Genomic DNA, 26,843 nt, shown 5'->3' on the forward strand with positions numbered 1-26,843 from the left:
ATGTTGATTGATTAGTAGAGCCAAAGAATACGATGAGATGAAATAAATGTACATAGAAATCAGTGGCATGTCTCACGATGCGCTTTGGCTCTTATGACAACATAATTGTGCGAGAGAAAGAAAGAGCCAACTCTTTTCTAATTGGTTTGTAGTACTCTACGCGAGATTATTTTGTGAAAAATATGATAAGTATTATAATCATGGTGTCATTCTGGAAAGCTAAAACGAAGAATATGCCATAAAAATGTTATTCATAAAGTACCTATTTTTTGAAGATTTTTCTATAAGAACTAACTGATCTCTTCAGGCTGTGGTCCTTTGTGGCTCTAATCAGGAACCTATTGTAAATTACACTCTAGTATAACTCAGTTAATTACATTTGACGATAGCGTACGAAATTTATTTTAAATACATATTACCTTCACGCTCATGCATATTAAATATGCAAATAAAAGAGCGAGACGCAACGAATTCTGCTATTATTTTTTGTATCAATTAAGGTTTAATGAAACTTAAATCATGAATATTTGGAGTTTATAGCAAACAAAATGTACATTTTACATGACGGATCACGTTCAGTATAATTCAATTCTCATTTAGCTTTTAAAGCACGAACTACTGACAATCAAAATATGTTTATGTCATCAACACACATTTCACATCAACAAATTACTTTAGTAAAACCAAAGCCGTAGTTATTATACGAGCTTTGAATAGGTGTACAAATGACTGATCAATAAAACAAAAGACAATATAATTGACGACATAAACACTTTTTGATCGCCGCCCTAATAACAACTACATTACGATTATTGATTATACAATGGATATGGCACATGTAACATACAAATCTATCAGTCTTTCATATCGAGAAGTAGATCTAAATATTTACAATAATTACGTAGATTTTTAACGTTATTCTTCATAAAAATAAATTAAGAACATTTAACATACGAGATTTTCGATGTCTTTTAACGTATTTAGGTTGCTAGTTCTTACGTAAACTATACAATTTGGTTTTCAACACAGCTTGAGTATTGGCTGGTGCTTCAGCCAAGTCATTTAGCACAGAACTCACATTCTAGTTGGCACTATGTCTTGACACCGGTACAGGTGACTTGGTGTCAGCTGGCGATGATGATGACTCCAACTGTGATGAGCAGTTTGCCTTGGACGAGCGTGGAGCCCGAAGACTGGGTGGATTCATAACCTGGGTAACAGCAGTTCATTTACTAAATAAACTTGTAAAGGGTCCTACAAAGAAAATTTTAAAATGAAATAAGTAGTCTTGTATTTGGTCATATAAAGAAAGATTTAAGATGAAAACTTAAGTATCAATATTTTAATTTGTTTTAAACTCAAAAGGACGCCATAGGTTCCTGTTATTGAAAATAGCGTTTCGACAGTTAGTAAAAATGCCCATTGATAAGTGTGGTATCTCGTTGTGGATAAAAAAAAGTCAAGGAAGGGACCTTATCTAGAGCAGGGTGATGATCGATAGACTTATTACGGGTACATAATGAATTCGCATTGCGCGTGGGCGCAAGCGATGACAGCCGATTCAAGCTGACAGTGCCCAAAATATCCTTGACGTAACAACGTTCTTGAAATCTACTTTAAGCGATTGGAGCCATAGATAAAGACTTGAGCGTGTTAGAGTAATAAGTCTAGTTAGATTTCAAAGAACAAAGTTAGTGTTACCTAGTTACGTTTAACTTAGTTTGGATTTAAAAGTCCAGAAAAAGAAGGTATTTTCTTGTGAAGTTGAACATGTTTAGTAAGATTTTATAAAATTATCAAAAAGTTATTTTTGTTTACTACATTTTTATGTCATTCCTCTTCTAATCGTAAAAAGCAGCAGATGCCCTTGATGTGTCCATTCACCTTTGGCATTATAACATACGAAACCAGCCATCTTGACTGACAGACGCTATATCACGCGAAAGATCGAATTGTCTAAAAATATTTTCAAGATCTATTTATAGAATAAGGTTCTTATAATGTGCACTGCATTATTCGTCATCATCATTTCAGCCCCAGAACGTCCACCGCTGAACATAGACCTCCCCCAATGACTCCCATATCCCACGGTTGGTAGAAACCTGCATCCAGCGCCTTCATGCTACCTTTATCAAGTTTATTTATCATTCATTGGAATTTATGGGCGTAAAACTTAATTAAAAAATTACCATATTCCCTCCACTCTTCAAGCTCATAATCACCTAAGACTCTGTTTTCAGCGGAGCTGTCCCGAACTCGTGGTCTGTTTTTACCTGAGGAAAAACGAAACTAAATGTATTGAAGAAAAATCTCCCCTAAACTGATGTAGCCAATAAAGCTCTCGAGCTTGAACAAAACATATGACGCCGTAAAGAATAGGAACGAAAGGCCAAATCTATAATAATACGGGCCACATTGGAAGTCAAAGCCCAAACAAAATCGCTTTTCCCACAATAATATTACTAACGACCCAATTGTACGGAAGCATCGGGCCGCGGTGGCAAAACCAATAAATACAAAATCCAGAGTCGACCTTTTCCGTTCGCCAGCAGGAGAGCACGATGAATGTATAAAGGCACGCGCCCGTCACAACTTTTCAATGCTATTGCTTTTCTAATCGTGGTTAACGTGCCAAAATTGAAATCCCAAATTTTCCGGCACGTAGGTATTTGCCTAGAACGAGTATTGAGTTGATCATGAAAAATTAATCCGGAAATTCCGGAATTGATCGGCCCTGGAAGGGTTTCATTAGAAACTTTGAGGGCACTGTTTGGACATTAATTATTTCAATGTCTGAATCAGTTTCGTGAAACCAATTGAGAAGGGCTAATACATCATAAAACAGCATAGATAATAAAATATTTAATTAGATGAGTTTGGTCAGTGGTGTTAAAAGAGATTTTACCTTTTTTTCTGGGAGGATTTGTGGGAACATTGTTGTCTGTAGTGCTTACAGTAGAAGGCGCTGGTATTTCTGCAACAAACGTTACAAATTAGTCCGCTGTTCATGATAAATGGAAATTTAATGTCTTTCTTTTAAAGAAAAATGTGCTGAAAACGTTCCTCGCTGAATCTAATTTAAAGGTTAAGCCAGTTACTCACGTTAGAATGTAATCGTATTTCAAGATCAATGAGTTGATAAGTCGATAGCTAAAATTCCGTTTCTGCTCGACCCTTATCTGAATTCAAATTATAAACGAAATGTGACGTTAAAACGATAATTTAGGTACATTTGGGCTACGTACCGTCGAGGCGTATGAGCCCATCAGTCTCCCCCAGGGAGTTCTTGGCAACGCAGCGGTACGAAGAAAAGTCCCTTGATGACACTTTCCGTATCGTTAATTTCATTTTCCGGCTGTAGTTGTCGTCGAAATACGTTGTGGTGTATTTTTCTCCTGTCGACAAAAAGTGTGTTGGTGGAAATTTAGTTTAGCTTTTATATTGTTATTATTAATTTCACGATATTTTTCACACTGTTTTTGTTGTTTGTTTTTGTACTTTACTGGCTTTCTCGTCTGAAAAGTTAATGCTCTTTCGCGCTACTTATGGGACTATCCAGTATTTTTATAGCATTGGCTGATATGATGACTTTCACGTACTTACCTGATATAATCATATCGCCTCTGTCAGTAGTCCAGTAGTTGATGGACGAAGGGTAGGCTTCTGTGTGACATTCCAGCGTCACATCCTGACCTATGTATGCAGCTTCCAGCTGGTTCGGTATTGAGAGCATCGGTGGAACTAATCAAAGAGAAGATAACGTTATGTCACAGATACATTTATTCTGAAAGTATACAAAATTTTGGAGCTAGTAGATTTTCTTTATTGTAGGGACAATAATTAACATTTTTGAGTGGCCAGGATTTTCACACATCAATAAATGCAAATTTATTAATTTATCAAATTTATTTATTTACAGAAGATTTACACTCTTGGGAAAACCTTAGCTAGGTACTTTGGGGTCCGCACAAAATTTATTCAAAAAGTAAGTAGGTAGCAGGAGTTTGGAGCATGGAAGCGGATTTGGATTGGAGTTACCCAAATATTCAAGACGTCTTGTTGTGAAAACAGGTAACAACGAAGTCTCACATTATAGTATAGAGTTTTTACTGTGGCTTAAAAGCTACTGTAAGATACATTTGGTGCAAATAAAGAAAGGAAGAGCTGCGAAGCGGGAAATGACTACATAATAACATTATCAGGAACAGTCATAAAGATTTGTCTCCGGCCGTAAGTATAATGAAAACTGACAGTGCATTCATAAGGAAGTCTCGGTGGCTAATCGAGTGTAAGTTACGTGAACGTTTCACGTATCCTATAAGGAATGGTGAGGACTGTGAACGCGCTGAGATACGGAATGCGAATTAGGGGAGAGCCTCATTGCCCGGGCTTCAGTACGCCGTAAAGCAAAAAGAACGATCAGCTCATTGATTGAGATACCAGCTAGATCGATCGCTCTTTTTTATGCAGAAAAATGCATTGTGCATACCGATCACCTTGGAAGGTGCGACAGGTATTGGCGATTTAAAGCCTTGAAAGGTGCGACAGGTGAGAAAAAAGCAAAATAGAAAGTAGCCAAGTCGTTCATAGGTTTAATAAAATAATTAAAATTATATTTAATCTTATCAATGGATGGATAAATGGATTGATTGAAAGATGTTTGTTACTTATTCACACAAAAACTATTTATTTAGGATTAATAATAATAATTCATGAATGAAATGATGAAGCTACAGTACTATGATTTATCCTTATACCCCCTATCTACATCAAAATAACATTTGCGCTATAGTTTAGAAAGATATTGAGATTTTTGCCGCGGGCAAAAGCTAGTAAGAAGAACTGTTTTGCAGTTAAACTTTATGGTAAAGTTAGAGTTAAACAAAATAGTTGAGTCCTCAAACTTCTGGGCTGTGGCACTGGGAACAGATAGTATCGGTATTACCGTTTTCGCGCCATATTCCGTCGAATGATGCTCTAATTGGGCCCAAGTACCAATCTGCACGTGCTCAGCCAAGTACTCGTGCTCGTAAACAATAGAATAGGAACGGATACCTTTCTATTGCTTTGGAAATAAAGCTCAAAACTTTCAATGCTGTGGCTTGATTGTGTATTCAATCAGGGGGTAAAAATTAGCTATCCTACCATGCGTTTGCTAACAATTGCATTTTTAATGTTCATATTTGGGTATGTTTTTGAGCTTCTTAGTCGCTGTGGTTGTAACCACACGGTTTTGGTGTGGGTTACAGGGTATACAGCGTTATTTATTTGTAAACTTGTATAACAGCATCTCACAACGATTCACTTAATGTTGTTAAAATGTTAAAATGTAGGTATCTTACAATTTGATTTTCTTATAAAATTCAGTGAAATCAGTTAGGTAGTCATTAAGTAGAAAAATCTAATTTACAAGTTATCTAAGGAACGTGTAATTCTATCTACGAAAAACATAGGAACGCCAGTTGCTATATTAAGAACGATGATAATACACAAAGGAGAAGTTGACACTAATTCTCACATATCAGAAACGGTGTCACTAAATTATATTTCCATGAACGTGAATCCCGTTTCGTGGGCTGTGGCGGGAAGGCGCCGGGAACGGATAGTATCGGCATTATCGCGTCCGCGCCGTATTCACGTCAGCATAATGCTCTAATTGGGCGCAAGGATCAATCTATGATCATTCGTGACTTTGTGATACATAAAAGTTAATCGCTAGTGATGCGACTGTTATAAATCCCATTTAGTTACTTGTAATTGAACAGTTATTGTATTTTAGATGTTTAATTTAATCTACAAGTAAATTATTGCAGATCTATTAATAGGCCAGTAAAATTAAACACAAAAATGAATTAAATCGGAAATAAATCCTACTAAAGATTTTAGTGCTTTAATGGCTTCATTAGTTGCCCATAAAGACTGTCCTAGATTTTCGACTTCGACGGAGTTGTGCTTAAGTGGTGGGGGCCCCCGAAAGGGGCGCTTTTTCGGTTTTCCGGTTATACCGCGTAAAGGACTTTCCCTATCCAAAAGTGGTCTTCCTGATGGTAGAAGGGCACTTAATCTTGCATTAAATAAGACCAAATTCATATGTTTTGAACAAACCGTTCTCGTGCAAATGTTCGGCAAAGTAGAAAATATGTGTATAATTAATGATCCACGTCCAATGGCTCGTTACCCGCAGGCTTCCAAGTCTTGAAGAGGAGCGCCTCAACCAGTGTAACCCTATCAAGGCTTACGATTACGAGCTAGATGCGCCTATCCTTGTTCGTCCCAGCCGTTCCTTAAATGCGGTTGCTGCACCTCTTCCTGGCACTCACCTGAACGACTCTGTGTTACCTACTGTGGCTGCCCCTCTTCCTTGTATCTTTCTGCACGACTACGTTGCCTAGCCGTATGCCTGGTCTAAGGTTCGACGCCAAAAATCAACAACAACAAGTTCATATTAAAACGCTGAAGAGTTTTTTGTTTGTTTGTTTGCACGCGCTAATCTCAATAATTACTAGTTTGATTGAAATAATTATTTTTGTGTTGAATAGCTCATAAATTGAGGAAGGCTATAAGATATATACAATTACTCTACGACTAATAGAGGCGAAGCAGTAAAGAAAAATGTTGCAGGCACGGATAATAGTATTTAAACTATTTTCACGCATACGAAGTTGATTTTGTGGCGTCGAACCTTGGACCAGGCATATGGCTAAGCAATTCAATCGTACAGGAGGGTACAAGGAAGAGGGGCAGCCATATTAGGTAATACAGCGTCGTTCAGGAGAGTGCCAGGAAGAGGTGCAGCAACCGCAGTTAAGGAACGGCTGGGACGAACAAGGATAAGCGAATCCAACTCGAGAGCCTTGACAGGGATACGCTGGTTAAGGCGACCCTTTACAAGGCTTGGGAGCCTATACGGGTAACGAGCCATTGGACGTGGAGAGGGTAATTAATTATACACATATTTTCTACTTTGCCGAACATTTGCACGAGAACGGTTTGTCCAAAATATATGAATTTGGTCTTATTTAATGCAGGATTAAATGCCCTTCAACCATCAGGAAAACCACTTTTCGATAGGGTAAGTCCTTTACGCGGTATAACCGGAAAACCTAAAAAGCGACCCTTTCGGGGGACCCCACCACTTAAGCACAACTCCGTCGAAGTCGAAAACCTAGGAGAGTCTTAATGGGCAATCAATGAAGCCATTAAAGCAATAAAATCTTTTGTAGGAATTATTTCCGATTTAAAATCTAATTCTACTGGCCTATAATGCGAAACTAGGAACAAACGCTATTAGAGTAGGCGCACACCGATGATTTTTCATCGGCCGATAGTTTAGTCGGGCTGTTGATCAGTATGGGCATGTATGGGAGTGCGCACACTACGCCGATTCGATTTGGCCGATTCTTCATACAATTTGAAATCGGGCACAACTATCGGCCAACTAAAAATCAATGGTGTGCTCTTAGTGAAATATATCAAAAGGCAGACAGCAAATATCCTAAATATTCACACAGAAAAAGTTGACATGAACACGAACAGCACGGAGTCACTAAATCATATTAACGTGAATCCCGTTCCACGGGCTGTGGCGGGAAGGCGCCGGGAACAGATAGTATCGGCATTATCGCGTCCGCGCTGTATTTACGTCAGCATAATGCTCTAATAATCTAATTGGGTGCAAGGGCCAATCTGTGTACATACATCAGGAATAGACTTGGATCTGAGACAAAGTTAATCGTTAGTGCTGCGAATTAATTAATCCCATTTAGTACTCGTAATTACCTAACTAATAACATTATTTATATTATCAAGATAAATATTAAATTATAATTCTTGTATTTTTTATGTTTAATCTACAAGTAACTTATGGCAATTCAACCAATTGAAAACTAGAAATGCCAGTCAAAACACATCACAAAGCAGATAACAATATGTACCCTTAATATTTATAAAGAACAAGTTGACACAAACACGACCACGGAGTCACTAAATCATAATTATTAACGTGAATCCCGTTCCGTGGGCTGTGGCGGGAAGGCGCCGGGAACAGATAGTATCGGCATTATCGCGTCCGCACCGTATTCACGTCAGCATAATGCTCTAATTGGGCGCAATTACGTCCGATCCGCCGGAACGCCGTCAGGTAGAGGTGTCCTCGTAAATACTCGTTAACGACGCTCACCCCGAGAAAAATAATATTTCTGAACGCCCTGACTCTAAGAAGAACGCTCACGTACTTACGAAGAATTTGAGGCCAAGTTAACGGCCCGGCAGAAATGCGCCGGTGTTTTCTTTCGCCAATGGGGAAGTAATATCGAGATAATTTGCGCGGCTGTCTTGAACGACCTTAAAATAAGGGAAAAGAACCTTTCGCAAAGAATTAATTTGTCATTATGAACTGAGGTTTCACTCGATTGGACTCATTAGTAATGGATCTTTGTAGAATACACACACGTGTTGCGAATTACGAGAAAAATATACGTTAGGCATCGGTACACTAATATTGATTACAAAGAAGTGCTCGTTCGTTCCCACCAATTGATGAGTAGATGAGGTGCCATTTGATATTTTCATTAATTTGGCTTGCATTAAAAGCTAATTTATTATGTTAAAAAATAAATCTAATTTTAAAGCAGACATAATCACTTTTAGTTTCAATCTACGCAACATTTTTAATTTTGCTTAAAACAGTTAGAAAGCCGTTGAGCTTTTAACCGAACCGAATTTTCCGAACGTATTTGAATAAATTATGTAAATGTTCATGTTTTATTATCTAGTTAAAGGAAGGAATTAACTAAAGTGCGCGCGAATGTAGAGCGGGGGCCATGTTTTTAGTGGTGTAATCACGATCAAAATTTAACCCCGCGGTTAACTGGGTGAGTTGTGGCCCGCAGTAATGAATGAGCAGTAACCACCCGGTATTTTAAATATTTTACGCTTTAATTATTAAGCTGCATTATCGGTATCTTATAGGTTAATTATATAGGCTGCAATATGCTCTTAAAAGCGTTTTAAATGAGTTGTATATAGTGTACGGTAAGAGCCAAAGCACACGATGCGTTGCGGAGGCGGTGCGACGCCGTACATAGAAAAATCACGTGCGGTGCTCGCTGCGCCGCGTGAATCAACGAAATCCTTGCTGTGCGGCGCCACAACGCATCGTGTGCTTGGTTCTAACGTTGATACCAAGATGCGTATTTTTAATCATTGCTTTATTACTAAGAGGAGATATGGCAAGCTATATCTTTGGGATATAATAAACATTAGTGCCCTAAAAGGACTCACACTAATAAATGGAATTGAATTTGATTGTCGTTACTCTAATCTTTACCCTTACTCCAGGTGAAACCTTTAGATCCAAAGGGTTCGTCTCCCCATTATTGCTAATGGTTCAATTAGTACTACTAACATTAACAGTCTATGTTAGCGTGATTATACATTATCTCATCCAATATCGTCACACAAAGTCCGATTATTAATTACGGTATATCCATCACACTAGTGTGTGACGTCACTGTTAAATTAGCGTAAACGGAATATTCTAACATAATGTTGTTTTCATGATTGTCAATAAAAATAAAAATAAAATTGGTTGATATTATGCTGTAGGGTGAAGCATTTTTGAGATACTTTTGGGGACTTATTATATTATTCAAATTTAAGCCAGACGCCGCTTTCGACGATCATTGCATTTTTCTGTCTAGGCTCATTTTAGAATCAACTGTAGAGAAAAACCTGTTAGATATCATTTTATGTTCAGAAGAGGATGTTAAGGTTTTGCTTAAGTACCAAATACTTTAATTTTCCTTACCTTTCGACGCACAAGAATACCCACTTAGGGTATGAAAGTCGCTGAATAATGTTGCGACGCGGGTGGGAACTTTAATACTGTATCTAATTACATTGATAAGTATCTAATGATCAAAATTCATAACCCAATCAAAATATGAATAACACTCACACTGAACCATAAGCACGACACGCTTGCTGATCGACGGCGGGACGCCATTGGACGCTATGCATAAATACGGGCCCATGTGCAGGCGGGACACCTTCGATATCGTCAGGTTCTCGCCATCCACCACGTTCACTGCAACAAACGTCAATATTCAGTTCCTTTCTAGTAATCATTAAGCTCTACTGCGATATTATATTTCGAACTCCTCTTATATTCTTCTGAGTAAATTCGTTTGTGGGTTCGAAGATTTCAAAGACAATTAGTTATCCCCCGGGACTATTCAACCTTCACTGGTTGAGTTTCATTGGAGGCCAAGGTGTACATCCTGGCTATACAGGAGTTGCAGTTGTGGGAAAGTGTGGTGGGATAAGTCCCGAAGCTCTAGCACGAACTTGATGTGATGATATTGACCCTCGCGCGGGTCAAAAATACCCAACTGTGCACTCGCCGGGTATCTTGTTACATCACAGCTAAAGCCTGGCCCGTGAGCACGTAGAATTTTGTCCAATGACCAGGCTTTACACACATTTTAATGTCAAAGAAACTTATTTCTATCTCCGCGAGCACGTAGAATTTTGTACTTTAATCTAAAATTAATTTTAAAGTTAAAAGCAGTAATTGGATTAAGATTGTCTAACTCTAAAGGGTAAATTATGTCGACTTGCTATTTTGTAAGTGTTTGGAAATGAAACAAACTTGGATTAAATTAACTATCATAACTTCTAACTGTTAATAATTATTATAGTTAGAAATTGTTACTGTAGTAACTTATTACTGTAATCTTGTTGACTGATTAATCACCTTTGAGTAGCAAATTAATAAAACTAGCACTTTTAATTTTTTGTAGATTTCAAAGCATTTTATGTTAATGAGTATATGAAAAAGAAATGTGAATGAAACGTAATGAAATGTGGATAAAACGTAAATTAAATGTAACTTGAAATCTATTCACTTCACTACTGGACCGCAGTAGTTAATATAAAATTCCTCTACATCCAAAGCTACAAAAGAACAAGTTGACCCACAATTCAAAGTTTAGATTATGTTGAACTAACTTCGCTCTAACTGGCCAGAGAAAGCATAATTATGCAAAAATCTTTTACCGTTTTGTCCGACTGAAATTTACTTATAAATGACTTGGCTGTTATCTTAGAGGCAACCAATAATTTTCCAATTAATGGATCTATTTTTGTATCACAAACTGTCAATATTCGGAACTGAGAGAAAGTGAGCATGAAATGTTGCCGTGTGAGAGTCTCATTAATAATGTTTATTCATGTTACTAAAATGTTAATAGAAATGTAAATACGATTGCCTGTTTGTTAGTTATGTTTTTGATAGGATTGACATTGGTATATTACATAAATTAGTTAATAATGAAGAATGTTTCCAAATAATTCGACTTGAAAATTGTGTTTTTGACCTTGAGACGCGTACCTTATAAAGGTATCCAGTAAGACATTAAAATCCAACCGGTCAAAACTAAGGTTAAACTTGTAATTATTACTAAGGCTGAGTTGCACCATCTTACTTTAACAAACGTCAAGAATCTGTCAAACTCCATAAAAAACACCGGTTATCGTCAACTCAGCCTAATTTTACGTAATAAATCAAACATAATTGCATCGCTTGACGGCTATGAATGAGAAAACAAAAGAATCCGTGATATATTATAGATCAAAACAAATGAAAGAGTACAGGAGGAGGAAATCGTTAATTAAACTAATAGCCTCCGACGTACTCATTTCGACACTGTTATCCATTAGGGATAAGGCGACAATAGAATCCATTCGCTGATTACATACAAAATAAAAGGAAATATCATAGGGCGTCGATAAGACAACGAATTCATTTAGTCGATTAAGTAATTACAGGCTATCGGTGAGAACCTTGGCATGTTAGTAGCATTCTAATGTCATAATTATACCTAAGACAGGATAACAACGGGTAAAACGTACTGTATTGTTATGAATGGAATTTTGTTATTTTACGATTTCTAAACGATAAAATAAACTGTCGACGATTCCTGTTAGTTTAATGTTTATAATTATAAAATAGTCATTTTAATCTATGCATTTATTATACTGTAAATGTACAGAACTCCGTATACAGTGTCATTCAATACCTATTCGTGTTTACCAGACTTCAGTTTGCTCCCAGCGGAATTCAAACCTGCAACTATAGTATACCTACTCAGGTACGCGAACCACCTGGCCAAGCGGCCGTCTATTTCAAATATAGTATACACACAATATACCCGAAATTAGTGCTAAGACTCTGTAATTATGACATTGCCATCCTTATTACATATTCAAGGGTTTCACCGATAGTCTGTAATTATTTAATCGAGTAAATACATTTGTTTTGTCTTATCGATGTCCAGAAACGATTCCATGAACTAACTCGTATTCGCCGACGGAGAAAATGCCGACAGATTTTGTAGATTCGAAATGCAAAGATTACGGAATCGATTTGTCTTGAGTGCCTTCCGAGATCGGGCACGTGGTCTCGGTTGTACTTTCGCGCTCCGGAGATTTCTTTCATCTGTTTTGTTTCTTTGCGAGCATCAACGTAATGACCACCCGAAAATCTTTGTTACGGACTCTCAGTACCCAGCTTTTATTCAAGATAGAAATGGACGTCGCCCGTGTAGGCATGCTTATTGATCAACGCTTCGTGTAGCCTTATAGAAGTATTCGAGTAATTTGCGATTCTAAATTATTCCGGGCAAAGAACAAATAGCTCAGATTGAAGGGTCTTGACAACGTTGACAACACCCCGAAAATGTCTCGAGTCTGTTGAATCAATTGTTTGATCTCTTGTAATAAATGGTCGGTTCCTTCTTTTATTAAGTTTGTAACATTTTATTTACTTTCACTCCAGTTAAGATTCTAACTGAGATTGACTTTGACAAACTTGGTGTGTTCATTTGATACACTAGGAATAGATAGCCTTGATTTTGATAAATGGACGGGAAATATTATTGACTCATTATTTTCTCGTTTATGGATTTCATAAGTATGCTTGAAATAGTCGACCGAGCCATCAATATTGTGATTTGATTGTCAGACTAATGTTACTCGTATGTATGCCTTGGTGACTTCATTAGAACTCCCATAGAGTTTTCACATTTATAACAGCTTTAATTGACTGTAAAGGTATTTGAAAAACTTACCTGATTCTCCATTGCAGTTGAATTCCTGTCCATCCTCTCTTCGCCACATGACGTATGGCTCAGGGTATCCAGTAGCTCGGCAGACCATGGTGACGTTGGTGCCTTCCCGAACCACCATGTCCGTGGACGTCATGTTGTCAATTATCACTGGTGGCACTGTGAAAAAATATTTCTATAAGATTTTAGAAAACTTAGAACAGCAAAAAAAAATAGTAATAATGCGCTTGAAATCTGTCTGTCTGACACCACTTTTTATGAGCTATCTAATCGCACCCCTCCCATATGAAGTCACTTGTTTGTTAAATACAACAATTCCTCGGATTGTGCAAGTAAAAGTTCTAAAACGAGATAATCTTTGTATGATGTTAATAAAAACATCTATTTCTATTTCGTCACAAATTTATGATTCACCTTGGCTAAGAAAACCTGAATATTGCTTGTAGCTTTCTGTCAAAACCGCCCACGGGCAGGCGGATCGGAGTGATGATTCTAAAAATAGCATTCCAATTGGCGAATAAATTATTTAAATAAGCGTAAAGCTATCCAAATATTTTTCATTATTAAGTAAACACTGCAAAGTTAACATTTCAGTGATTAATTAACGTTAATGTCCCAATGTATATTTTGTATATTTGACATGAACATAAAATAAACGTTTACGAGCAAACGTTGACATCGTTTTATCTGTGGTTTTATCCGTGCCGTCATCAGGACATTTACATTTGAGGGAAATCATGCAGTAGTTATGCTTATTTATACTTGTTGATTACTGTGTAATGTGCTGTAATTTATGTAAAGTTACTGACCAAAACTCCACTGAGAAATATACAAACTATTTGTTGTAAGGTACTTTAAATTTAATAAAGGTGTCAATAAATCTTGCTGAAAAACTATTTTTTGTTTATCAGAATTAGAACTGGTTTTGTTATAACATCCAGTTAGCAACTTGCTTTCTTTTATAAGCAGCGACTAAAAGTTGAATTACTACGTAAAAGTTTGTTTCATTTAGATGGAACTAGTTAAACACTAGTTATCAAGCAAGCATTAGCAAGGATATTTGACTGATTATCTACTAGTCGTTAGGATACTCCTCTGTGCCTACAGGTCATATTAACGTCACGCCATCAGTTGAATGACATTCATTACATTATGCCATGACTTGAACTATTCTCATGACGAAGCAAGTAATCATACTAATCCTGACAAATCCGTCTCAGCCATAACCTTAACCGTATTAGAAAGGCTACAAGTTCCAAATATAATATATTTTTCCTACTTAAGCAGCTAGGCTAGACACTTAGACAGTCGAGTTATTTATCTTGCCATTAAGGGTCAAAGACGTGTGATTAATTAACGAATAAGACCTGACCAAATATTCTGTATAGTAAATATTATCAACCTCGTAAGAACCTTTGTATTGACGGCATAGGAGTGTATGAACGATCTACTCGTACTTTGTCAGTGAAGTGGACGATAGACTAACACTCTATGAGAAAAAAAAAACTAAATACAAATACAATGAAAATGATGTATGTACCTCATCTTCTATTAGTTATATAATCTTGAGGCTGCTGGTGAACCTATTTGACAGTTTCTCGTACACGAAACTCGTGACATATTTAACTTATGTAGGTTGATAAAATTTCAACAAAAGTAATTTATAAATACGTATTGCCTCTTATACAGTATAGATAGAGCTTAAGTGCTTTGAATAATTTAAAATCATTTGTTGATGATATTTGTACTGACGACTAAGACTGACGATAATGGTATTTAACTTTAGTCACTCGTACGACTATGTTTTGAGTTTTTGACGCACCAAATGATTTAGTAATAACTTACCAACTACTTGTAGGTATCCTTTCCTAGAGCGCATGGGGTCAGTGTTGACTTGACACATGTACCACCCCCGATCCACTTCTTGCACGTTCTTGATATGGAGATACCACGACCGATGGTCGTTGTACGACAGACTGATGCGAGGGTTCTGCGTGATGATGTTGTGGTGGATGCTCAGGATTGTCTGCGTGTCAACGCGGACCCATGCCACCTGTAACAATGAAAATAAATGGTTAGTTGCTGTTGTTCAAGGTGGCCAGAGAACCTTATAAAGATTTTAAGGACTGGTTTTTAAGGTGAGGCTGGATTCAGGCCTCTACCAATCTGGGAATCATTGAGGGAGGCCCATGTTCAGATGTGGACGTTCTGTGGCTGAAATGATGATGGTGATAAATGCTGTTATTTCAGTCGATTATAATTTCGAAAACAGCATCAAAATTCTGGATTTTCAAATGTGTATATTTTATTAACAAGAAAGGCGTCTACATAAAGTAAAACATTCGCACGATTAGTAGTTAGTAAATGATTTCACGATTAATTCTATGACCAAGTCCTACTTAGGTGCATCAACGATGCTTAATGTTGGGCTTTTTGTAAAACTTAACCTTCACAATTTTAGAAGAATACCTTTAGAAGAATATTTTTAATTTTATCATGTGATATGCTTTTTTATAGTACTTAGGTATCTAAAGCCCACGTTGCAAACTTATACTTTACCTATGCAAAAAGTACAAACTTAGATTATCCCTAAAACAATTTCGTTCCCATATAAATCTGCAGTATACAGCACTAATTCCGCTAACTAGCCGTCCTGCATGATTAATAACGGGCGAATCGCGCATTCTGGCAAAGTGATATTAAGTTGGCTTGTTAAAACTTTACCCCGAGCACTGCAGAATGAAGTTGTGTGAAGTTCGCTGCCACGTATCCGGTTATAGAATTACAGTGCGCCAGCGCGTCCCCATTCATCACACGGTTTGACGCGTCCGAATAGGTCCGGTTTTGAGCATTTTTAGATTGTTTCGGAATTGAAAACTTAGTGGGAATTTAGGGACGATTAGGGACTTTTTATCCTAGTAATGAGGTGTTAAACCAAGGTGTGGTTACTCACAAGACTGCATGTTTTATGGAAAGATTTTCAGGATTTAAAACATATAGGTAGGTAATTGAGGTAGGTAAGGTAGGACTTTTTTCATCACCCTTACTTATTGGTTTGTGACCTGACCATCAAAATCTGGCTATGGGTTCAAAACACATACGAGTATGTCAGTGTAAATTGGGAGTGTGGTACGGAGGTAAAAAACACATAATCTTTAAACAATATTTTTACTTTAAGTTTCCTTTACTACCTTGCTTATTATCCTTGCTATTTTTAATAAATTATTATGAACTGAAGGTTCGCGGAACAATAGGAGTTCCAAGAATGTACAGGGACTTTTAAAGCTTTCTTAATGAATAAATATTCATTTCCAATATTAAATATTTTGCTGAGAATGTTGTTGAGTAACATTATTAATGTTGAATTAATTTATTGTTAAATTAATTAATAAAATGCTTGAAATAAATAAATGGGTCCAAAATAACAACGTGACTAATTAAGGTTTTGGGTAACAACGTTACTTTTAGACATTCGATTTGAAATGATAACACGATTTCTTTCAGGTTTACCTACACACAAACTTTTATTTCAGCATAAACCACAAACCACATTACATACAACAGAAAAGGCGGGAATGAGCGTGAAAAAAAATGTCTAAATAAAAAAATGTAAGTGGGTGAATATCCCAAGCACGTTTCGATGGGAGAAATGTAACTAGAGCGATGATTTTTTTTCTGTATATAGTTTAAACAGCGTTTTACACGATAGCAAAGTCTTCAGGAAAATAGGTAGTTATTTTATGTACTAAAAAAATTTTCAAAGACCCAAAATCTAATAGCGGTGGCGTGTCCTAACTCTATTTCTACTCATAAATTTTGTTATTCCTTCTTTCTCGGGGATTCTAGTAATTTAAGAATAGCCATAAAATACATTAAATAAGACTTCCAAATGATATGAAAGAAATGTGATATTTCATAATTTAAGTGTTTTAAATAGCCTTTCAAAAATGTCCCACGAAAAAAAGCAATTACAGTGGCTCAATTTCGACACTCTCTTACATCTCCAAAGAAGCTTTGAGAGAAGTAGAGTTCTTCTTCCCTGCATCACACAGCTGTGTCCTCCTGATCGGGCTATAAAGACTTGCGACTTGTGGTATTGTTTTTCCAGCAGACCCGTAAATATTTGTATCAGCGGCACAGGAATACAAATTTTTTCAATTTCGCTGACAAGTGTATGAGTGAAAGCTACTTACTTAGATGCTAAACGATTCTTTAACATGATTAAAGTTTGGTGTTTTGTTGTATCTGCATACAGAAATTATTGATCAGAATTATAGTTTTCTTTATAATTTGAATTTTGTTACAGTTTTTTAATTCCGGTGGCGCAATTTCGGTGGCTCCGGTGGCGAATCTATTGCCAGAATTGGTCTTATTGGCTCTGGAGCATTGTACCTAGGTCTACTAAGGTCTCAGTCATAACTACAATATCGTCAGTTAATCGAAGTTGTGTGATGTACTCGCCGTATCTTGATACTGAGCTCGGTCTAGCTCAGAAGCTTGAAAACCTCTAAGTGGGAGGTAGTGAAGACTTTAAGAGATTATGGTGTCTCCAACTCTGAACCCTCGCAGCAATCAGATAAGTTTCGAGTTGTGATCTTGGGGGAGGGCTGATATGATGAAGTTTTCATACAAATACTTCAGAAGTTGCATGTTCGTTCGTTCGTTTCAGCCAAATGACGTCCACTGTTGGACAAAGGCCTCCCCCAAGGTTTTCCATAATGAACGATCCTGCGCTGCCCGCATCCAGGCTCTTCCCGCGACCTTTACCAGATCGTCGGTCCACCTAGTAGGAGGCCTGCCCACGCTACGTCTTCCAGCCCGTGGTCGCCACTCGAGAACTTTCCTGCCCTAACGGCCATCGTCTCTACGAGCTATGTACCCCGCCCACTGGCACTTGATTTTAGCAATTCTGCGAGCTATGTCGGTTACTTTGGTTCTCCTGCGGATCTCCTCATTTCTGATTCGATCACGCAGGGAAACTCCGAGCATAGCCCGCTCCATCGCCCTTTGGGTGACCGTGAGCCTTCTTATGAGGCCCATAGTAAGCGACCACTGATTTCATAAGCTCAGTTGTGATTTCATTATCTCCTGGTTCATACCTTGTTGTTTTTAATAGGGCATTCTAATCTCGCTCAAGCTTAAGTCTAGGATATCTTCGCTAAAGTGTCGGGATAATCTCGATCTTCAGCCTAATTACTAGTAATGCTTCTTAATCTCTCCTAGCAGCTTAGGCATTTACCAAAATGGTTCTGCTATCCTCATTATTCATGTTGGTATATTCAATTTGGTCCTCGCAAATACATACTTTCGATTTATTACAAAAAATCGTCTCTATAATACACTTTGTATCAGCGTGAGGACTTGGATAGCTATTTATACATCGATACTAAGCAGAATCTTAAAAACAGATGAGAATAGTTCTGAAACAAGTAACATTTCCCTAGTCTCGTAGGTTGCAATCTATTCTGCCACTCGAGCTGAAAATTCGTGGGATTTTGGAGCTGAATTGGCACTGGTCGTGGCTTAGACTTCATCAGTCGACATCTTTTGAGCATCTTTTATTCGGCATTCTTCTATTTCGGTGATCACTTCTTCTTCTTCCTCGGTCCCTCACTGATGAGGATCGCGACCGCAGATAGTGTTCCTCCATAGACTGCGGTCATAAGATGTGTGGTGATCGGAGAATGCACATGTGATTAGATTGCCTGTTCGTCTAAAAATGATTACTACATTTTGATTTTTGCAGTACTATTAGGGTGCAGCTCAGTACGCTTTTACAGTTCTGGCATGTTTTGCTAGGCCTTCTCTCTCCATGAGGCTGGCTGGATTTAGTCCTCCGTTTCTTAATTGTACTACTTTCATTTAACTCACAAATATGTAATGTGTTAGTTCAGTAGCTGGTATAGATCTAGAAATATCTTCATACTTAATCTCCAGTTCGCATGGTCTTTAGCGAATAATTAGTTGCGTAATTCTGAGTGTAGGATAGGTATGATACCATCATGAAAACTTGGCTAGCCTGGACCAACATTTTTACTTATGGAAGATAAACCTAACACCAACCTGGGGCAGTTGGTCGCCCTCCCGGGACTAGAGTTGGTTTCTGGGTTTGAGGGTCATGTATGATGTCTTTGTGATGAGTCTAGAATAACGGGGCTGTTGGCGGCTAGAGCCAGAAAGTTTTGGATTTGTTCTCTATGGAGGGATTTTGCCGTTATCACCATGCTTAGCAGGCTGGTTGGTAGTTCCAGTATGGTAGTATAATACCTGGAAAGATGCTGCAGCCCACCCTCCAGTATTTTGATTGCTTAGTCGGCTCTTACGACTCACATGGGAAGATCTGATGCTTTTTAGGGTCACAACACAGGCATGAATATTGTTTTTAATTATAAACATCTTTGCTGGCTTATAATACTTACTTGATTACAAATAAATAAGTAATTTGAGACAATCATCCATTAACATTCCGAATTCCGCTGTATAAATAAATTTCGGTGGATTGGTTCTTAATTCCGGTGGCTCAAATACAAATTCGGTGGCTCTTGAGAATTTCAAATTAACATATCTCGAGAAGTATTAATATTTTGATCTCTACCATATCATTGTATAATACAAGTTATTTACTATTATTTCTGCCACAAAAAAGTTTTGGAAAGTGGAAATTAAAATTCGCCACCGGAATTAGGCAAAAATCGAGTTTGTTGATATTCACCCAAGTATGGCACGGACATCTTGTTTTACAGCCTACTTAATAAAAAATAATTTAAACATTAGATAGTTTCTTTTTCTATCGTGTGGGTTTACAGTATCATCCATGGTATCAGACTTTAATAACCTCCAGAGACATACGTCTGACATGACTGATAACAAATAAACAAAGTAAGCGAGTTCCTAATTATTTCTGCCACCACTGGTACTGAACCTGCAGTTTCTAGTTTAGGTGAATTTGGAACCACTTCTGGAATTAATTCTAAGTTTCACTTTAGGTTGCCAGCAGTATAGTGCCAAGTTGATAATGATAGACATCACTATTGGCGAAGGAGTAATAACGTCGTTAGATAGAGTCTAGTTAATTTTAAATTGATTTGGCAACATTTTTTCAGTGGTTTCTTATTTTTTTCTTTTTCAATTTTGTTTTAAATTTCGTTACATAATTGAATAAGTTTTAGAAGTCTGAAGAGACGCGAGCAATATTCTGTTTGCGAGCTAAGATATTTTACTTTTAAAATCTGTATTAATTTATTTTCTGTAAGTTGGCATTTAAAGCACTTTTTCAAGTCCAAATATTTTTGTTCTTATTCAGGAATAGTTAATTATACTTAGAACTGGCTGTGTAATGTGTATTCTTGGTTGTGATCGTTAGATAGAATTTACTCTTAATAAATATATGACGATCATAAAAGATTATACCCACGCACACACAACCAGTTACTCTCTTCCATACACAAATTTCTTTAATCGGTAGGTACATCACCAATCCTAAACGTAGCAGTCAATGTAAACCATTTAAATCTCCCGTGTATCCTGCCGGCGGGGCATCTTCAAGACCCTGATTTGGTCGTATCGTACGTGACGCAGTTACCCGGAGATATTTCTCGTACCTTGCACCCTCGAAAATCCTTGTCGACGCTAGCGAGAGGTTGGTTCTTTAGTGGTGCCGCTTTATAAGAATTTGGTTTACTGCTCCGGCGTTCAAGGAAGCTGGCTCAAGGTAATTTTATTTTCTTTTCATAGCAAATTGGGAGTTTACGAAATTGTCTAACATGCCTGATTTATAGTGTTTTAATGTGGTATATCGCGTGATTTGTATGTAATTTTTAAATTCGCTAATTCAAAGACTACACATACAACCTTTTGTTTCTTAGGCCCGATTCGACCAAACTTTTATCCGAGAATAACTCCTGGTATAACTGGCACATTGACAGTTTCAGTGGGAAATATTTAAAAACTGACGATTTATTCTGAGATTAATATTTACTCTTGTTTGGTCGAATCCACCCTTAGGAAATTGAGTAAAGTATAATGACTATTTTCATTCAGAGATAATTATAATGTCACAAAAATTCGCATGATCAACTTTGTAAACCTATTCTAAAAAAGTATTATTTTTACATAATTGATGTATTGTTTCTGCAATTAACATCAATGTTTAGCAGCTTGTCCAAAGCAAGTGTCCACGAAGCAACCAATAAATTATAGAACAAGTTATTGAAGGTAAAAAGTTTTAAATAGTTTTCAAAATTAAGTTAACCAAAGCTTATTAAACGATATTACCTTATACCCACGCAAGTCTTCGACGACACAGGCAAGGAGCGCGTCACGGCCCACCGTCACCGTGACGTTCGGCACCGGCTCCACGAAACGAGGAAAGAGGGATTCTGGAACAAACAGGAAATATTAGGGACAATAATAACTAAGGTGTGACTTTGATATGTCATACTATCATTGGTAACCTACGTAAAAGTAAAGACATCATGATATTATGGGACTAGCTTTTGCCCGCGGCTTCACCCGCGTGAAGTTTGATTGTCAGTGACGATCGTCTATCGCCTATATGTTATACTGGGTTATAAAGAATAATACTGTAAAGTTTCATCAAAATCCGTTCAGTACTTTTTGCGTGAAAGAGTAACAAACGTGTTAACATCCAGACATACATACAAACTTTCGCATTTATAATATTAGTGAGACTATAGTAGGCATTCATTTTTGGTTATGTATTTTCAGGGCACATAATACAATACTAAATATGATTTGGTAGCTCCCACCACCTCAGGACAAACATACGAATATTGGCAGTTGCTGAAAAGAAATCACGGAAGAATTCAGTCATCTTTTATTTATTACTAGCGGCCGCCCGCGACTTCGTACGCGTGGATCCCGTTTTACCCCCTTCATCTATCTTACGCGGTTTAGTTATTTTCATACAAATGTTTTTTCCCGCTAACTCCCGTTCCCGTGGGAATTTTGCAATATCCTGTTGTAACTAAGCTTTAAGTTTACTAAGGTACCTGCATGCCAAATTTCAAGCGTCTAAATTAGGCGGTTTAGATTTTTCATACAAAAGGATTTTCCCGCTAATTCCCGTTCCCATGGGAATTCCTAAGTATACTATAACCTGCCCAGGAGTATGAAGAATAATTGTACCAAGTTTCGTTAAAATCCGTCGAGTAGTTTTTGTTTCTATAAGGAACATACAGACAGACAAAAATTTTACTGATTGCATTTTTGGCATCAGTATCGATCACTAACCACCCCCTGATAGTTATTTTGAAAATATATTTCATGTACAGAATTGACCTCTCTACAGATTTATTATAAGTATAAATAAAAGATAACTCTACTAAATCTTTAGGTAGGTGTTAATTCTCCGTGAAAACTCTTAAACTGTACTGCTGTTTCTGACCGAACTTTTTTGGATTAAAGAAGCATATACGTGCGATGCCTTTAAAATTGATTATAATTGACTGAAATGGAGGCGTTTGTAAACAAACCTAATTAATGCATGGCAGAAGGTACACAGAGAACGTAAGCACGCATCAACATGCTTCACAACATTTGGGTATTGTGAAAAGCATTAAGTAAATAATTACCTGGAATATTTTACATACTAAATAAATATTTATTACATACTAATGTAAATTTAAAAGCTCACGGCATAATAATTTTGTATCTTTTCGCCGAAGCTTATGCAATAATGGCTTTAATAAAATTGCGAAATAATAGGATAAAGTTAAATTACTGAGAACAGACAGATCTCTGCTTAATTCATTCAATTTGCGATTAAAAATAGATTGATATTTGAAAGATTAGACTCAAATAATATTTTTAACAATTCAAAGGCATTCCTTTCCTTTTTCAATTATCTACTAATTTTATAGAACACAACCTGTGTATAGTCTGCAACAAATAAAACAAAACCCAAACAAACCATTAATTGCTTCATTTGACATGCTCTTTGGCTTCATTAGGCCGAAGCTATGTGGTATAAGAAACTCTTGGCCCCTAAAAACTTTTGTTCCGATGGGGAAAAAGCGTGTATAAAATCGAAAACCAACTTCGGTCTTGCAACAATGTAGCTGGAAATACTTTCGTGTTTTTCCTCTAGTCGGTTGACAAAAGATTTGCGAGGATCTTTGTATTAGCCGACAAATATTGTGTTAGCATAAATTGGCTTAGCGAACTAGGCACGAGATTAAGGCCGTAATAGTTTGTTGGTTTTATTAGTGGAGATGTGGGGAGCCTTAGTGCATTCGCTTGCTACCGAAGAATGTGTTAGGTACTTCTATTGCGTTGGCTGCAATAAGTCCTCTCAAAAATTTTCATCTTGTCACCGTTTTGATTACTAACCTTATAGATGTCAGCGATAAAATAAACAAAGTTTTACATTAATTTCAGAGGAGATTGTGTCTTTAGAACGTTAAATTATGCTATTCTTAAAGGACCTTGGCATGTTTTAATATTTTTGCGTTATTGCAGCCCTTCAAGATAAAGTTAATATGACAAGTGCTAACAAGATATTGGGACCTCTGTCTCTGAAGTATGGAATGATGATTCCAATTTTCAATCCATTCATTCAAGCTTGCAATGTTTAAATGTTTAAATAAATATAGCCAAACTAAGGTCATCAATATACGTATTTCCATCTGTTACCCTCATCAGACCCTATCAAGACCTGGTGAGACCAACTCTACTAAACTAGAGGAGGAGGATTCGAAAATCAGTTCCACTAAATGTCTGGAAAGCTGGCCGTTATTGATTTGTGGCGTCACCAATAAGTAGTTCTCATCCGATCGCTTCAAGGGTTGCGTAGTAATTTATTCATTTACCCGTCGCTCGCCATCGCTCCGAAGTCCGCCGGTCAATTCAGTTACCCGTATTTTGTAAGCTTATAGCGGGCACGTGATAGATTGACGTATTTTATTGTTTCATTCAATTTGCCGATGCTACAATGTATATTTGATTGCTATACCGAATTCTGGCAAAGGAAACAATGTTATTCTCTTCACCGTCGATTGCTTGCATTTGTTTATTTTAATTTCGTTTGGCCGATACATTTGAGTTGCAAACTGCGACTGTAAAATGATTTTACGGCTTTGTGTTGTTCGGAAAAGAACGAGCTGACTTTGATTCATTGTGTTTTATTTTAGCAGATTTTAAATGAAAATGTTTCTTTTATGAAATGAAAATTTCAGTTTTGTGGTTAGTTTTGATGTGGATTCTTTTAAATGGTAAAATAATTCTTTTTCAATTTTTATTTCATTCATCATCAATTAATTTCATAAACGTTAGATCCAAATTAAATAAGCGTCAAAGTAAACCTAAAAAAAGAAACTCATAAGCCGAAAATGTCTGAATATTCGAATTTAAATAACGCTGTTTTGCATTAACTTGGGATTCACAATCATTCACAACTTAAAGCTTGCATTTTTGTTTTACTACTATTAAATTCAGTAAATCGGCACTGGTATAGTACTAACCGTCATTTTAATCAGTTACCGCTTTTAAAATGTTTCCAGTTTGTAGCAGCAATTTCAGTTTTTTCCAGCAATCGGTTGCGAACTGAATTCAATGTAGGCACGGGCCGAGCAAATCGTTAAACTGGTCTGTTAACAACAAAGTTAATTTGCAACTACCGCTTTTAAAAACCTTTTTGCGTATGTATAAACAAACGGACTTATTTACGTATAGGTATTTGTTATTTGAAATTAAAATGACTTGCAGCATTTCACAGACCGTTGATGAATATGAAAATCACGGAACGTATTCCACATTTCAATTTCACATTTTTAGACGAAAGGATATTTGGAACTTTAGGTTTACATTGCTATTTGTTGCGGAAACACATTTTAGTTTTTGTGGTAAAATAAACATACAAGGTAAGTTACAAAGTAACGTGCCTTATAATCATAATAATTTACATTGAAAAAAAAAAAAAAAATAAGACGGAAAACGAATAATGAGATGATAATAATTTATCCATAACAAGGCAGGTATTTGACCACAATCACACCTGATGTTATGTGGGATGCAGTCTAGGATGGTACATTATAATATTCTGTTTGTCAAAATGATAGTATTTTAATTCGAAAGACTGAAATCCGCCGAAGCCTTGATCTGGCAAACAATAATAATTTTCCTGTGTATAACTGACTTAAAATAACAGAATATTCGTCTCCATTTATTATTGAAAATAAATGATATATGACTGATGATACACTCGCAGCGAAACAAGGCGTCTGCCGGGATGCGGTATCACGTAAACGTCAATCCTAATGCGTTACACATGTCGATTTGAGCGATGCTCGGAAGCCTGCAACAATCTATTTGGGCTAAATAACCTGAGACACGGAAAAATATCCGTGAATGATTGATGAGTGAGCACGCGAATAGAACAAATCCATCGCGGCACCATCAATCTTGGCATGCGGCCCTGCCAGCGACGTATACGTCTCTAATGAAAGGAGAGCTTACCGAGCACATAAACAATCGGAAAATGTTGCCTCTAATATCCTGAAAGATAGATGGCGAACGATGTCTTCTTCATTTGGACTCTTTAAATCGGATAACGTGGTTAACGGAACACACCGCCGTCGCGAGCCGACAGTGACAAGGGTTGTATGACCGAGTCATAAATTTAACGGAATTAATGAAATTCACGTATTGCAAGTACTGTAATTAAGCAATTTGCATCTTTAATTGTCTTTGGCAGGCTGCCGGGTTTATAGAATAAACGTTTTGGTAGCCTCCATGCATTACACGCCTGGCCTGGTGGTTTGCGTATAGGTACCAAACCACTAACGTTTGTGGTTATCTATGGGTTTGAATACCACGGTTGACACATATTAATATGATGAGTATGAGTTTTGTAACTGGAACTTTTTACTGGAGATAATTTAGGCTGGGTTGCACCATACTACTTTAACTTTGACAAACGTCAAAAATATGTCAAACTCCATACAAAAAACACCGGTTATCGTTATAGTTACGGTCAAAGTTAGGTGGTGCAACTCAGCCTTAATGTTCAATTACAAGGTAAGGTAGGTAAGGTACATAAACAAAAGAACGAATGAAGTTACATAGCAAATTATTAACAAATAGTGTTCATAGATATATGTGGCATCTCAATCCAGATACAGCTTGGTAGGCGTTAGTCCCATTAACTATGGAGGCTGTACTCTCGACACTCCAGTGCGCACGACACTCTAAATTGACCTCCTGATTGATAGGGATCGGTGACAACAATGCCCACAGTAACCATTCAATTTACGTCTAAAAGCAGTTAGATTGTTTAATCTCAAACGATACTAAATATAAATATTAATTGTAAACTTTAAAGTCTTAGGCCCGGTTTTTTGGATCGTAGTTAAAATAACCAATGGTCAAATTTGACAGATGTCAAATGACAAGTAGTTAAATATCAGAAAAAAATGTTTTTCGAACAATGGTTAGCTTGACTTTTAGTACATTTTTTAACTATTGGTTTACATTTTGTCAATATTTAACCATTAGTAGCAAAATTTAACAATTAGTTATTTTAACTATGAATCAAAAAACTGGGCCTTAGGTGTGCTGTGTCAGAAAAGTTAAGAAAAATTAAAAATGTTATAATGATGATGATGAGAGGGATTCCTAATTACATAATTGGCACGAAATAAGTATATTAAAGTGTAGAGGGCTCTGTACATTTTCACTGTATCTTTGAAACAAAGTCTA

General features: G+C 36.8%; 1 protein-coding gene across 2 annotated transcripts in view; it reads right to left on the reverse strand.

The window, feature by feature from the left end:
• Positions 1-418: 418 nt before the first annotated feature.
• Positions 419-26,843, reverse strand: part of LOC135076873 (lachesin-like) — a 44,062-nt gene continuing 17,637 nt past the window's right edge. The window contains exons 2-10 of one of the 2 annotated variants that reach the window (XM_063971352.1): positions 21,402-21,505; positions 14,973-15,180; positions 13,131-13,286; positions 9,959-10,087; positions 3,604-3,741; positions 3,246-3,395; positions 2,906-2,974; positions 2,223-2,273; positions 419-1,210 (exon numbers count right to left, since the gene is read on the reverse strand). In XM_063971352.1, the coding sequence (XP_063827422.1) occupies positions 1,125-1,210; positions 2,223-2,273; positions 2,906-2,974; positions 3,246-3,395; positions 3,604-3,741; positions 9,959-10,087; positions 13,131-13,286; positions 14,973-15,180; positions 21,402-21,505 (1,091 nt within the window). In that variant the 3' untranslated portion in view covers positions 419-1,124. Of the gene's footprint in view, positions 1,211-2,189; positions 2,274-2,905; positions 2,975-3,245; positions 3,396-3,603; positions 3,742-9,958; positions 10,088-13,130; positions 13,287-14,972; positions 15,181-21,401; positions 21,506-26,843 lie in introns of both variants that reach the window. The other variant, XM_063971350.1, reaches the window with a different exon arrangement.

Source organism: Ostrinia nubilalis, chromosome 12 (assembly GCF_963855985.1).
Source record: "Ostrinia nubilalis chromosome 12, ilOstNubi1.1, whole genome shotgun sequence".
NCBI classification, from domain to species: domain Eukaryota; kingdom Metazoa; phylum Arthropoda; class Insecta; order Lepidoptera; family Crambidae; genus Ostrinia; species Ostrinia nubilalis.